The sequence below is a fragment of the Dryobates pubescens genome, chromosome 38 (assembly GCF_014839835.1).
Source record: "Dryobates pubescens isolate bDryPub1 chromosome 38, bDryPub1.pri, whole genome shotgun sequence".
In the NCBI taxonomy this organism is placed as follows: Eukaryota; Metazoa; Chordata; class Aves; order Piciformes; family Picidae; genus Dryobates; species Dryobates pubescens.
Genome location: NC_071649.1, coordinates 742,541 through 756,823, shown reverse-complemented (window position 1 = coordinate 756,823; position 14,283 = coordinate 742,541). Strand labels below are relative to the sequence as shown.

At 43.4% G+C, this 14,283-nt stretch overlaps 1 protein-coding gene across 1 annotated transcript in view; it reads right to left on the bottom strand.

Annotated features, from left to right (window-relative positions):
* The window catches only part of BBS9 (Bardet-Biedl syndrome 9), a 290,732-nt gene that overhangs the window by 135,390 nt on the left and 141,059 nt on the right, over positions 1 to 14,283 (bottom strand). Inside the window, exon 21 of the mRNA XM_054177165.1 lies at positions 11,987 to 12,209. Within this exon, the coding sequence (XP_054033140.1) occupies positions 11,987 to 12,209 (223 nt within the window). The remainder of the gene's footprint in view (positions 1 to 11,986; positions 12,210 to 14,283) is intronic.

The window sequence follows — 14,283 nt, the reverse complement described above, 5'->3', positions numbered from 1 at the left end:
ATTCTGCCAGTACAGTGCCTTGGGTAGGGAAACATGGCAGCTGTTCACTGCCATAGGCATCAGAAGAATCTGACTTTCAGAAAGATTTTCAGAGCACAATCCCAGGGGCACTGGAATATCCTACCGAGAACAGGCAATATGGTCCTTGCTAGATCCTAACCTCTTTAATTACCTCATCAGACCTGGCTGGAGTCTGCTTTATATTACTCCATAGAATTTCCTTCTCAACAATTTATGGCAGAACGTAACCAGACCCTGGGTATCAAGCAGTTTATTTCACTAACTTTAACCTGCTGTCACACTATTGCCTGCTTTACCAATGACCTGATTCAAATTGTCATCGATGTCAGTTTATAAGTTCATTTGAATAACTCTGATCAGCAACTTAATATCCCCACTGACTACTCTGGTTACAAGAAACTCTCAATTTTAGAGGAGATAGTATCAAAGAATTACTAATTCATATCTATTGAAATAAATTTCAAGATTGGAAGGAAACAGCCTGATCATTCAGCCAGACTCTACTCTGCAGTGCCCTCCAAAACTTCCTATATGTAATTCAAGCATCCATTAATTCCTAAGCTGCTTTCAAGAATGTCACCAGCAATTATTTCTTACTTTAAAAGCTCTGGTTGGACTGAAAAGATTATTGGGGGGGGGGGAAGTGCTAGAAGAAACACAGGCTTATCAGTGCTGATAGAGTTTTAAGATAATTGTGAAAGATTTCTCAGTGCAGCTGTAAAATTTAATATAGTTCAGCGCCACATAACTTAGATTGTAAAGGGGGGCTCACAATATTTATTACTCTCCAGTTGCACTACTTCTGTTCAGCCAGCCATTCCAATTGAGGCATCCTTCATCATCCATACATATCAGACCTTCTCTTTGATCTCTAATGGTAAATTTAAAGGCTGGGTAAATGTTCTTTGAAACACACAGTGTGGCACAGCTGCTTATTGTTACATAGAAGACAGTGGGTCATTAAAATTGAAACTCGATTAATACAGTGGAACATCCCCCTAATCATATCCCAACTTTGAAGTAATACTCCTTCTGGTGATCCCTAATTTACAGTTAACTAGTTTTATTTAAGTGGAATAACAGGCAAGCTTTGGTTAGGGTCAGAGTTAATAAAGTACATCTTTCATCAAACGACAGAGAGCTACTGGCAGTGCACCCTGCTGTGGTATTTGCACTTCTAATACAGAGCAAACCCTCAGCAGACACGCAGCCTGCCACGTTAATCACATGAAATTCAGCAAGCCTGGGGGGTTCACCAGCTTGCTGAAGGTTTGCCAATCCTACTAGAGAGCACTTCAGCATCATTTAGTTAGTCAACTACAGATTATTTTCAAGTGCTTTAGCAACATTCTAATTAGCAGAAGGCGAACTAAACCTTTGCCACAGCCTAACCAAATCAAAACAAAACACTATGGAGTGGAGTTTCTGTAGGTTTTCAGCTGTGCTTGCCCCTTTTATCACCACTGCTGGTGGTTCAGCCAGTGGCACAACTGAAAAAAAATCAAAACTATTTTAAAGCATTTCCAAAGTGCTTCATGTTTGATTTCACTATGGTTCCCAGCTCAAATATTCCAGATATTTCCAGACTAAAGTATTAGACTAAACTAGACTAGACCAGGTTGAAAAAGACCTTCAAGATCATCAAGTCCAACCTATCACCCAACACCAGCTAATCAACTAAACCATGGCACCAAGTGCCTCATCCAGGCTCTTCCTAAACACCTCCAGGGATGGTGACTCCACCACCTCCCTGGGCAGCACATTCCAATGGCCAATCTCTCTTGCTGGGAAGAACTTCTTCCTAACATCCAGCCTAAACCTCCCCTGGCACAGCTTGAGACTGTGTCCTCTTGTTCTGGAGCTGGTTGCCTGGGAGAAGAGACCAACCCCCACCTGGCTACAACCTCCTTTCAGGTAGTTGTAGACAGCAATAAGGTCTCCCCTAAGCCTCCTGTTCTCCAGACTAAGCAACCTCAGCTCCCTCAACCTCTCCTCACAGGGCTGTGCTCCAGACCCCTCCCCAGTCTTGCTGCCCTTCTCTGGACACGTTCAAGTATCCTTCTTAAATTGAGGGGCTCAGAACTGGACACAGTACTCAAGGTGTGGCCTAACCATCTCTGAGTACAGGGCAGAAAGACTTCTCTGCCTTCATTTACCATATGAAAATCAGCTGAAACCTTGACAGCAGCTTATTGAGTAGGCTACCAGTAGAAAAGGTTAAACAGCCACATATACTACACTATTCTTCCCAAATGATCTCACCCTTTGAAAAGGAAGTCAAAACCCTACTAATTCAATACTGATGATGCACAACTTTGTACCCAAGTCAGGCAGTCAGATTCAGGAAGATATTGCCCTTTGTCTTCAAAGGAAACAGCCACAAAGGTCATGGTAATGTGCTACAAAGATGATGAGGGGACTGGAACACCTCTCATGTGAGAAAAGGGTAGGAGACCTGTGATTGTTTAGCCTGCAGGAGAGCAGACTGAGAAGGGATCTTCTCAGTGCTTATTAATATCTTAAGAGTGGAGTCAAGATGATAGGGACAGACTCTTTTCAGTGATGCCTAACAACAGGACAAGGAGAACCAGGCACAAACTGAACACAGAAATTGCCACCTAAACATAAGGAGAAACTTCTCTAGTGTGAGGGTGACAGAGCACCAGAATAGGCTGCCCAGAGAGGTTGTGGAGTCTCCTGCTCTGGAGACTTTCACAACCTGCCTGGAAGCAATCCTGATATAGGCAAACTTGCTTTAGCAGAGTGGTTGGACTAGATGATCTTCCAAGCTTCCACTTCCAAGCCCTACCATTCTGTGAATTCACAACATAGCTACTGAGGAGCTTTACTATAGCTAGATCTGCATCTTATCTGTGCTGAAGGTGATCACTCAAAACCCCAAAAAATGGAAAAAGGGGAAATGAAGAGAGATTCTACACCACATTGATTGCCATCTACTACCTTAAAATGCCACTAGTTTAATCTTAGGCTGATAGGCGAGGGTAAGAGCTCTGCTTCCTGAGGCATAGGCTGTGCCCCATGCTCTCTAAAACTCAGCCTGCCCAACCCTATCTACCTCCATATCATCCAACCACCCAGTGGCAGTGAAAACCACACTGTGTCACCAGCTGGATCTGACTGCCGAGGGCCATCACATTTAAACCATATTCTTACCCTGAAAGGTTGGACTAGGCGATCTTCGAGGTCCCTTCCAACCTGGTATTCTATGAATTTATGGCTATGTTCCCTCAAGTTCAAGAGCTCTCTCTTAAATTAGTGTAATTAACCTCAGGGAATTAGTCTTTAATTGCAGCATAGCTTTCCATTGCAGCAGAGAGCGAAAAAAATCAATCATTTCTCAGGACAGACATCCCTGGTGCTCTGAGAGTCATAACCCAAGACAATTCTAGCCAAGCTTATAATGAGATTCTAATTCTAAGCTTTCTTATCCTATAGTTATACTTTTCAAAAAGAATTTGTCATGCTCAGCCACAGACCCAGAACAATTTCTGTTTCAAATGTTGAAGCCACTCTTCTACCCACTAAACTTCTAAGCTATTTAAAACTATTTTGTTTGTTTGTTTGCTTGCTTGTTTCAATAAAGCATTGGGAACTTTTCTGCATGCAATTCAAAAACAGCTGTACTCTCCAAGCAAAGAAACTTTCCAAGGGCCTGGCCCTCTGCAGATTTTTGGCAAATCTATTTGAAAACTGTAAAGCAAAGCCCTGAGCCAAAGCTTACTGAAGTCCATGGAAAAACTGCCAGATACTTCACCAGGATTGGGATTAGGCTCCAAAAAAAAAAAAAAAAAACAGGCTGAAGAAATTAAAAAATCAGTTCTGCATGTAGAAAATATGAAATTTTCTCTGGCTTTAGACTTGACTCCTTTATGGTAACATGGAAGAGGAAATACATTATAAGCAGTGTTAGCAGTGGGCAAAGAGTTTTGCAGTCATGGTTCACCACGGAGTGCCACAGGCTCATACATGTCACACTGGTCAGGGGTTTGGAGCACAGCCCTATGAGGAGAGGCTGAGGGAGCTGGGGTTGCTTAGCCTGCAGAAGAGGAGGCTCAGGGGAGACCTTATTGCTTTCTACAGCTACCTGAAGGGAGGTTGTAGCCCGCTGGGGATTGGTCTCTTCTCCCAGGCAACCAGCAGCAGAGCAAGAGGACACAGTCTCAAGCTGTGCCAGGGGAGGTTTAGGCTGGAGGTGAGGAAGAAATTCTTCCCAGCAAGAGAGATTGGCCATTGGAATGTGCTGCCCAGGGAGGTGGTGGAGTCACCGTCCCTGGAGATGTTTAGGAAGAGCCTGGATGAGGCACTTGGTGCCATGGGTTAGTTGATTAGATGGTGTTGGGTGATAGGGTGGACGTGATCTCGAAAGTCTTTTCCAACCTGTTTTATTCTATTCTATTCTGCCCACATAATACCAGTGATGAAATCTGTCCCACATACCTAAACACCTTTCTTTCATTTTTTAGAAGTCCTAAATGTCATTAAAAAAAAAAAAAATTAAATGCAATACTGCAAAAGCTCAAGGGGAGGTTTTTTATTCTTTTGTAAATTGAGGGCCAAAGAAAAAATTTAAGTAGGAGTTTTCCCTCAGAATCTGTGTGCCAAATTCAGTGATTAAAAAAAACACACACAAAAAAACCCAAACCAAAACCAAAAAAAACATGCATAGAATTATCTCAGTTGCTCAGAACAGTTTAGAATCACAGAATTGTTAGGGTTGGAAGGGACCTCAAGATCATCCAGTTCCAAACCCCCTGCCATGGGCAGGGACACCCCACACTACAGCAGGTTGCCCAGAGCCACATCCAGCCTGGTTGCAAAAACCTCCATGGATGAGGCTGCCACCACCTCCCTGGGCAACCTGTGCCAGTGTCTCACCACCCTCATGGGGAAGAACTTAGAACAGAACAGAACAGAACAGAATAGAATTGACCAGACCAGACCAGACCAGGTTGAAAAGACGTCCAAGATCATCAGGTCTAACCTATCACCCAACACCATCTACTCAACTAAACCATGGTACCAAGTGCCTCATCCCAGCTATTCTTAAACACTTCCAGTGATAGTGACTCCACCACCTCCCTGGGCAGCACATTCCAGAGCCTTCCTAACATCCAATCTGAATCTACCCATTTCTACTTTTGTTCCATTCCCCCCAGTCCTATCAGTCCCTGACACCCTAAAAAGTCCCTTCCCAGCTTTCCTGTAGCTCCTGTAGGAGGTGTTGAAGGCCAGGTTGGATGATGAGGCCTTGAGCAGCTGAGTCTAGCCGAGAAGTGTCCCTGCCCATGGTGGGGATGTTGGAGTAGATGATCTTTGAGGTCCCTTCCAACCTGAGCCATTCTAAGATTCTGAGGTAGTACTGAGGAAAAGTAGACAATCCCTATAGTTTTTTTGGTGGTTGTATCTGGCTATGGACTGGCAAAGTAAAGTAGCATCATCTAAACTGCAGAGCTAATCATTCAAATGTCTACAGCTCATGCAGGAATACAATACATTCCACAATTCAGGCTGTCCTTGAAATTGCACAGGAAATGAGAACTTAAAAGAACCAAGATAAACCCATTGTGTGGAAACCCAAAGTATGACTGGCCACACAAGACTGACTCCCCATTAACAGCATACCTTAAATAAAAGGATTATGCTAAATTCCTGGCATTTGGCTTTATTTAAAAGCAGATGACATCATTTGTTACAGCCTCTTAAAATAAATGTCTAGGCTTTACTTCAACTTATTTTATTTGCTATTATTGAGTCTTCTGAAACAAAAGGTCACAAGCTGTACACTTTCCTCTTTACTAATATCTGCTACATAGTTCTGAACTCTTAGCTTAGCAAACTTTAGAGGTTTGTTTCTGCTTGGGGTCTCTCAAGGACTCAAAACAATATAAAAAATAAAGCCCAGTGACAAGCATGATCATTAAGGGAAACTCTTCCCCCAGTCATTTTCACCAAAAGCTTACCTCAACATTACAAATCATTAGTGGCCACTTAAGTAGGACACATTAAAATTTTATGGATTTCAGTGCAAAGAGCCAGCAGCAGGATTGTGCACACCAAGCACTAATGGCTTGATCCTAATCATACTTAGATGAAGCAAGTTGGAACTGCAGCACTGCCAACTAAACCTCATAGTACAACAAATGAATGAATCCCAAACCTCCAGGGAGATTTCTTTTTTATTCATTACTGAGGACATTTGCTTTCTCAAGTTATTTCTTTCCTTTTTTTCTTTCTTTTTTTTAATGCTATTGCTTTAGCCTCCTTAACTTTTGTACACCTTCCCTCTGTGGTTTCTGCCAGCTGTGATATAGAATCACAGAATTGTCAGGGTTGGAAGGGACCTCAAGGATCAGCCAGTTCCAACTCCCTGCCATGGGCAGGGACACCTCACACTACAGCAGCTTGCTCACAGCCACATCCAGCCTGCCCTTCAAAACCTCCAGGGATGAGGCTGCCACCACCTCCCTGGGCAACCTGTGCCAGTCTCTCACCACCCTCATGGGGAACAACTTCTTCCTAACATCCAATCTCAATCCACCCATTTCTAGTTTTGCTCCATTCCCCCCAGTTCTGTCATTATCTGACACCCTCAAAAGTCCCTCCCCAGCTTTCTTGTAGCCCCCTTCAGGTACTGGAAGGCCAAACTTAGGTCTCTTCAGAGCCTTCTCTGCTCCAGACTGCATAGCCCCAACTCCCTCAGTTCCCTCAGATCAACCGAGGAAGGGAGACTTTGTAAACAACATTGTAAAAACCTTTTCACAACCCTGCACATGAATGTGTCTTCCCACAATTTCATCTATTTTGCCCCTTTTCACAGTTCTGGAATCTCAGAAAGTAAAAGAAATCCAAGTTACTGTTTTTATCACTGCCTTCATATCAATTAAAAAAAGCACTGCCAACACTTTACCATTTTCTGTGTAATCCCTGAAAATTAACCACTTGGAGAATTACCATTTGAGTCCAGGTGAGACCACACCTGGAATACTGTGTCCACTTTGGGGCTCCCCAACTCAACAGAGACAGAGATCTGCTGGACAGGGTCCAACAGAAAGCTTCAAGGATGATGAAGAGACTGGAACATCTCTCCTGTGAAGACTGAGAGACCTGGGGCTGCTTAGTCTGGAGAAGAGAAGATTGAGAGGGGATCTGATCAATGTCTATAAATATCTGAGGGGTGGATGTCAGGATGAAGGTGCCAGGCTCTTCTTTGTGGTGCCCAGTAACAGCACAAGGAACAACAGGTACAAGCTGGAACACAGGAGGTTCCACCTCAACACAAGGCGACACTTCTGTATGGTGGAGGTCACAGAGCCCTGGAACAGGCTGTCCAGAAAGGTTGTGGAGTCTCCTTCTCTGGAGATTCAATTTCAAAACCTGCCTGGATGTATTCCTGTGTGACCTGCCCCTGGTGATCCTGCTCTGCAGGGAGTTTGGATTGGTAGATCTCTGGAGGTTCCTTCCAACCCCTACTATTCTGTGATAAAGAAATTTGATGGAAACCACGAGAACTAAAGACCACCTCAGTCATTGTCCCTCACTCTCTTTGTATGTCTGATATTCAGATTTCCATTTTTATATGTGCCCACCTGAACCATGCAGAATGATGTGACAACAGGCCACAAGGCAAGGTGGCTCACCACAACCAATTCATCTGTAACCTGCATTTAACAGTAAAACACCTGAAAACAACTGCAAATAGGAGCTATGACACAATACTGCAAGGCAGCTTTGAATTCTGTTTATACACAGGTGTGACTGGCTCATGGTGTGAGCCCTCATTTCTGTATAGCTCCATTTTCCTTTCCACAGAAATACATTTCCCAAGTTCCTAGAACAATAGGGGGAAAAAACAACTTGAAAGAGCAAAGAAAGTCACAATGGAAATAAGTTATAAAGATATTCACATCAGAGAGCCAACTAACCAATGTTTCTGGCTGCATCAAGCTGCTCTTTTGTTAAGCAACCACAAAATCTTGCTGCTATAAAGCACTCAGAATTCTCCCTAATGATTTGCTACTCCCCTTCCACTAAATCAACTTTATGGGGCAAGGGACATATTTTAGTCTAAAAAACAGAAGGAGTCTAAAAAAAAGAAGGAACCCAAATAACAAAGTTTAAAATGTTTGATTGTATTACTACTTCCTTATTTCTAGGCTTCTCTAATAAGACAGAACTGTTCATCCTGCAAAGACATCTTACATGGGGAGAACCAGGAGTCAGATTAAAGATGCAGCAGGGTATCATGGGCCCTTAGATAGAATCACAGAATCATTTTGGTTGGAAAAGACCTTTAAGATCAAGTCCAAACATTAACCCAACGCTGCCAGGTCACCACCAAACTACATCCTTCAATGCTACATCTACACATTTTTTAATGCTGGGGGCAGCAGCACTGGAATCAGTGATCCAGATGGAGCCTCACCAGAGCAGAGTCCTGCTGGTCACACTTCTTTGGATGCAGCCCAGCACATCATGCTGGATCACGTTGAGTTTTTCCATCAACTGAGACCCCCCAAGCCCTTCTCCTAGAGACAGCTCTCGAGCCACTCCTCACCCAGCCTATATTTGTGCTTAGGATTGCCCCAGTCCATGTGTAGGACCTTGCACTTGGTGAACTTCATGAGGTTGGCTTGGGTCCACATCTCAAGCATGTCAAAGCATGTGACTGACAAAGGTGTTAAATAGCACTGGTCCCAGGACCAACCCCTGAGGGACACCACTCAGCACCGGACTGGATTTGGATACTGAGCCACTGATCACAACTCTGTGAGTGCAACCACCCAGCCAGCTCCTTATCCAGTCAGTGGTCCACCTATCAAGTCCATGCTTTTCCAATATGGTGATCAGGATGTCATGTGGGACAGTATCAAACACTTGACACAAGTCCAGGGAGATGACATCAGTTGCTCTACCCTTATCCATTGATGCCACCAAGTTCATCAGGCAGGACTTGCCCTTGGTGAAGCCACGCTGGTTAATTCAGCAAACATAAGAAAAACCTTAACTCTGCATTTAAACAGAAAGAGAAGATATATTTTTGAATCATCTCATACATGAAATAACACTTTTCCACTCCAAGCTTCCCAGCACTTCCTGGGGAAATCAGTCTTTCAAGGTACTTTATTGATCAACCTGTAGGATTTTAAGGAAGCTAGAAAAGACAATTTAATTTTCATTACAACAGTTAAAGTGAGTTAACATCAACTTCATAATTAAGGGTCTGAGCCAATAAATCCATAGGAAGGAATTGGCATGCAGGGGTTTCTAAATGTGCTTTAAAAGCCTCTGGGTGCATTTAAGGGGGAAAAAAAAGTCTCAGCAAACTGACTTTCAATGAGCAAAAGGCACTTTCATTAAGGTCTAAATCCCTGAGATGACAGACACTGAGCAACGGCCTCTAGACACTGCTGTGAAGGGCAATGTCTCATGAAATAGTGGAAATAGGTGAGGAGCACTATGACAAGATAGGTAAAATGCTGAATCTAATTGGGTCAAGGCCTTTTCCACTGACCTCAGAGGACTACCAGCTCCATCAGTCTGTGCTGACCACTCTTCAGGTGTACAAAATACTCCTAAGTACTTGCAGTGAGCTTTGTGAATAAAACATAACTTGCACTCTTCATCACAGAGATTTAACAAGCATTGTCAAAAAGCTTTAGGAATGTCCAATGTAAGTAAACTAAAATATGAAGAACCAGAACAGAAAACAATAGATTACAATAGAATACAACAGAACAGAATAGAATAGAACAGAACAGAACAGAATAGAATAGAATAGAATAGACATTAATAGAAATGAATAGAATAGAATAGAATAGAACAGAACAGAACTGAATTGAATTGAATTGAATTAACCAGGTAGGAAAAGACCTTCGAGATCATCAAGTCCAACCTATCACCCAACACCAGCTAATCAACTAAACCATGGCACCAAGTGCCTCCATCCAGGCTCTTCTTAAACACTTCCAGTTATGGGGACTCCACCACCTCCCTGGGCAGCACATTCCAATGGCCAATCACTCTTGCTGGGAAGAATTTCTTCCTAACATCCAGCCTAAACCTCCCCTGGCACACCTTGAGACTGTGTCCTCTTGTTCTGGTGCTGGCCACCCAGGAGAAGAGATCAATCTCCACCTGGATACAACCTCCCTTCAGGTAGTTGTAGAGAGCAATAAGGTCTCCCCTGAGCCTCCTCTTCTCCAGGCTAAGCAACTCCAGCTCCCTCAGCCTGTCCTTATAGGGCTGTGCTCCAGACCTCTCCCCAGTCTTGTTGCCCTTCTCTGGACACGTTCAAGTGTCTCAATGTCCTTCTAAAATGAAGGGCCCAGAACTGGACACAGGACTCAAGGTGTGGCCTAAGCACTGCTGAGTACAGGGCAGAATGACTTCCCTGCTCCTGCTGGCCACACTACTTCTGATGCAGGCCAGGATGCCATTGGCCTTCTTGGCCACATGACACATTCTGTTGCATCCCAAATTTTCACTTAAGAAGACAGCTTTGAACTGGGCAATGTTCACTCAAAGATATCACTACAGGATTTTGAAAAGAGGTCTCATTAGGGATTAAAAAGAAAGGGCAGGAAGAAAATGTACAAAGCTAGAACCCTTCAGAGACTACAGGAAAGGTGTAGCTTTGTTTCCTGTCTTTCTACTACAAAGTAGAAAGGCAGAAAAGGACAAAACCCTAAAATTTCTTTACAAACAAAAATTCATTTAAAACACTGCACAATGCTCTGAAATCTTCTCTACACTCCTGATCCAGATCAGAAGTATTCTTCAACACTTCCTTAAATAGGTTTTATCTTTAATTGCCTATTTCCTGTGAGGTATCACCCAGTCAGTACTTTCTACAGCTGCAGATGTATTTTTGTTGTGGTCAGTGTTATCACCACTTCAGAACTGGTCAGCTGCATATACCTCAAAGCCAGGGATGCAGCCACAATCATTTCCCTACCAAGAAAGCAGGACTTTTTACTCCTCACTTGTCCATTCCATGTTACAAATGCACACAAGTATACATTGAAAGTGCAAAGTAGTAAGTGATAAGGCTTTTAGAGAACAAAGATCACAGAATCACAGAATGTTAGGGGTTGGAAGGGACTTTGAAAGATCATCCAGTCCAACCTCGCTGCCAGAGCAGGATCACCTAGGGCAGGTCACACAGGAACACATCCAGGTGGGTTTTGAATATCTCCAGAGGGAGACTCCACAACCCCCCTAGGAAGCCTGTTCCAGGGCTCTGTCACCCTCATGTTTCCATGGAACTTCCTATGCCTCAACTTCCATCCACTGCCCCTTGTCCTGTCATTGGGCATCACCCAGCAGAGCCTGGCTCCATCCTTTTGGCACCCACCCTTTACATATTTACAAGCATAAATGAGGCCAACCCTTGGACTCCTCATCTCCATGCTACAAAGCCCCAGCTCCCTCAGGCTCTCCTCATAAGGAAGATGTTCCACTCCTCCCAGCATCTTTGTGGCTCTGTGCTGGACTCTTTCAAGCAGTTCCCTCAGGTCCTTCTTGAACTGCGGGGCCCAGAACTGGACACAATATTCCAGATGTGGCCTCACCAGGGCAGAATAGAGGGGGAGGAGAACCTCTCTCAACCTATTCACCACACCCCTTCGCCTTCTTGGCCACAAGAGCACATTGCTGGCTCATGGTCAACCTTCCCTACCCCGAGGTCCTTTTCCCCTTCACTGCTCTCCAACAGGTCAGTCCCCAATCTATACTGATAAGATAACCATCTGGGCTTCATTTGCTGCATTACTGTGCATATGCTTCAAGAGCTGCTGTAAGTGATCAAACTGAGACAAAACTTAGGTTGAAAATGATGTTACCACCTAACTCAGCACCATAACCAGAAAAATAAGCTTCTACCATGACCAAATGTGCATCATTTCGAATTTCAATATGACTTATGAACATATGCTTCATGTCTTACCTGGCACGACAGCAGCCTGCTGAGTGGCTGAGTCTGTACCCAAGGAGAGGCGACCACCTTTGGCCAATCTATCACAGAAGAGGGTGATGTTTTTCTTCAGTCTGCTCGTGTCTTTGGGCATGCACAACTGGCTGCTGACTGTCAGAGCCTGCTCCTTAGAACTCTTAGACAAACAGGTTCTTAACAAGTAAGAAATGGCAGCATCCACAGTCTCTTCCCAGCCCTGAATTAATGAAAAGGAGATGAAATAAAATTAGATGAGCTGTAGTGTGATATAGCACATAAGAAAGAAACCAAGTGAAAAAATCAAGGACTAAGACCTTTCAAATGATACTGGTATATAAGATACAGTTTGGCTATTAATGAGTGTCAGGAACACTCAGTTCTTTACCTTGTACAAGCAAAAATTTCTCAACAGAGCCGGAAAAAAAACCAAACTTGCCCCAATGTTGACAGAGAGATACAATTTCCACACTAATATACAGACAGTATGTGAGAGAACAGACACATTCTGTGGTTGTATTAAAAACTGAAAACTAGAAGTTCCTGGATATGACACAAAATTAAGAAGAGAACTGAGCTGTAAATACAAGTGTGGCTTCTGTGAAGACACTCAGAATTAAGATAAGTATTGAGCTGTAAATACAAGTATGGCTTCTGTGAAGACACTCAGAATTAAGTATTGAGCTGTAAATCCAAGTATGGCTTCTGTGAAGACAGAATTCAGAAGAGAATGCTGAGCTGTAAATACAAGTGTGGCCTCGGTGAAGACAGAATTCAGAAGAGAATTCTGAGCTGTAAATAGAAGTTATGGCTTCTGTGAAACCTAGGTACTACATGGAGAAGCAAAGCCACCCTTCCTGACCTTGTTACTTTCTACAGACATGATCAGGACAGATGCTTACTAGTGATCAAGTAGGTCAGTGAGAACACAGAAGCACTTCATCCTGGTCCAAATATGCACTGTTCTTAATAGAGTCCTGGAAACATGTTGTATGTGTGTAGAACATTTCCATTTGGCAGAGGAAAAGCATCAGCTAGAGGGGTTTCCTTAGTCAAGGTTTGCCTTTCCTGACCTCAGAACAATGACAACATTAACCTACAGTCATGTCTAAATGTAAATTAGAGAAATCATGCCAGTCAATCAGTGCTGTGATAGCTTGGCATTTCTCAAATATTCCAGAAAGACTTCATTGGAGTGCAATCCATCCACTGACCTGTGATGGTGACAGGAAATAATCCATTCCACAGTCAATTTAAAGAGGTTAATGAGCTGGCAAACGCTGTCTACATTCCCACACACTGGGCAGTGAAACTTTATATGTACAAAGCATCGAAAACAGCCAAGCCAGACACTCCTAATTGTACTACAAATCATGAAAAATAAGACAACAGAAGAAGCTGAGTTTCACTAAAAGATAAATAAACAGATTGATGAACTGGTGTCGGCATACAGTAGCTGAGAAGCTGGCCAAGACAGCCCTCCAAATGAGATGTACAAATGCAGGCAAAAGCAGCTCGTACTTGTCACCTCATTTAAATGCTAACAGAAGTCAGGAAATTAAAAAAGGCCAGCACTCTGTCCTTGGCTCACACAGGTATGCTTTACTTTGTACCACAGGCTTAACATTTGCCAAGCCTTGTTCTTGTCTTTAATTTCCCTGTAAGACTGGTTTCTCAGTAGACCATGAAAGTATCTTCTCCAACTCCAACTCAAGGACTGTTTTCCTACCACGTCCAGTCAAAGCAGATTTTAGTGAAAGAGTACAGAAAAGCTACCTCTACATGAAAAGAAAGAAAAAAAAACCAACACCAAAACCCTGATGCAAATCTGTTGATGTGGTTTTTACAACTAAGAATCAATGGCCACAAAGAATACTGCATTTGTCAGCAGTTTTTATTGGTGCAAGGAGAGAACTGAAGGAACAAGAAAATTCTTCAAGCCTTTGATATTGAGAATGTTCTGGTCTACAGCCCACACTGACATATTATTCTACAGTCATAGCTGTAACAGTTACTATGCAGTGTTCTGCAAGCTGGAGCATAGGAGGTTCCATCCAAACATGGGGGAAAGACTTCTTCACTGTGAGGGTGACAGAGCCCTGGAGCAGGCCGCCCAGAGAGGTTGTGGAGTCTCAGTCTCTGGAGGCATCCAAAACCTGCTGGGAGGTGTCCCTGTATGACCTGCTCTGGGTGGTCCTGTTCTGGCAGCAGGGTTGGACTGGGTGATCTTTCAGGGTCTATTCAAGTCCCTAACATCTGTGATTCTGTGATATTTGAGGTTCCTGTAAGAGCTT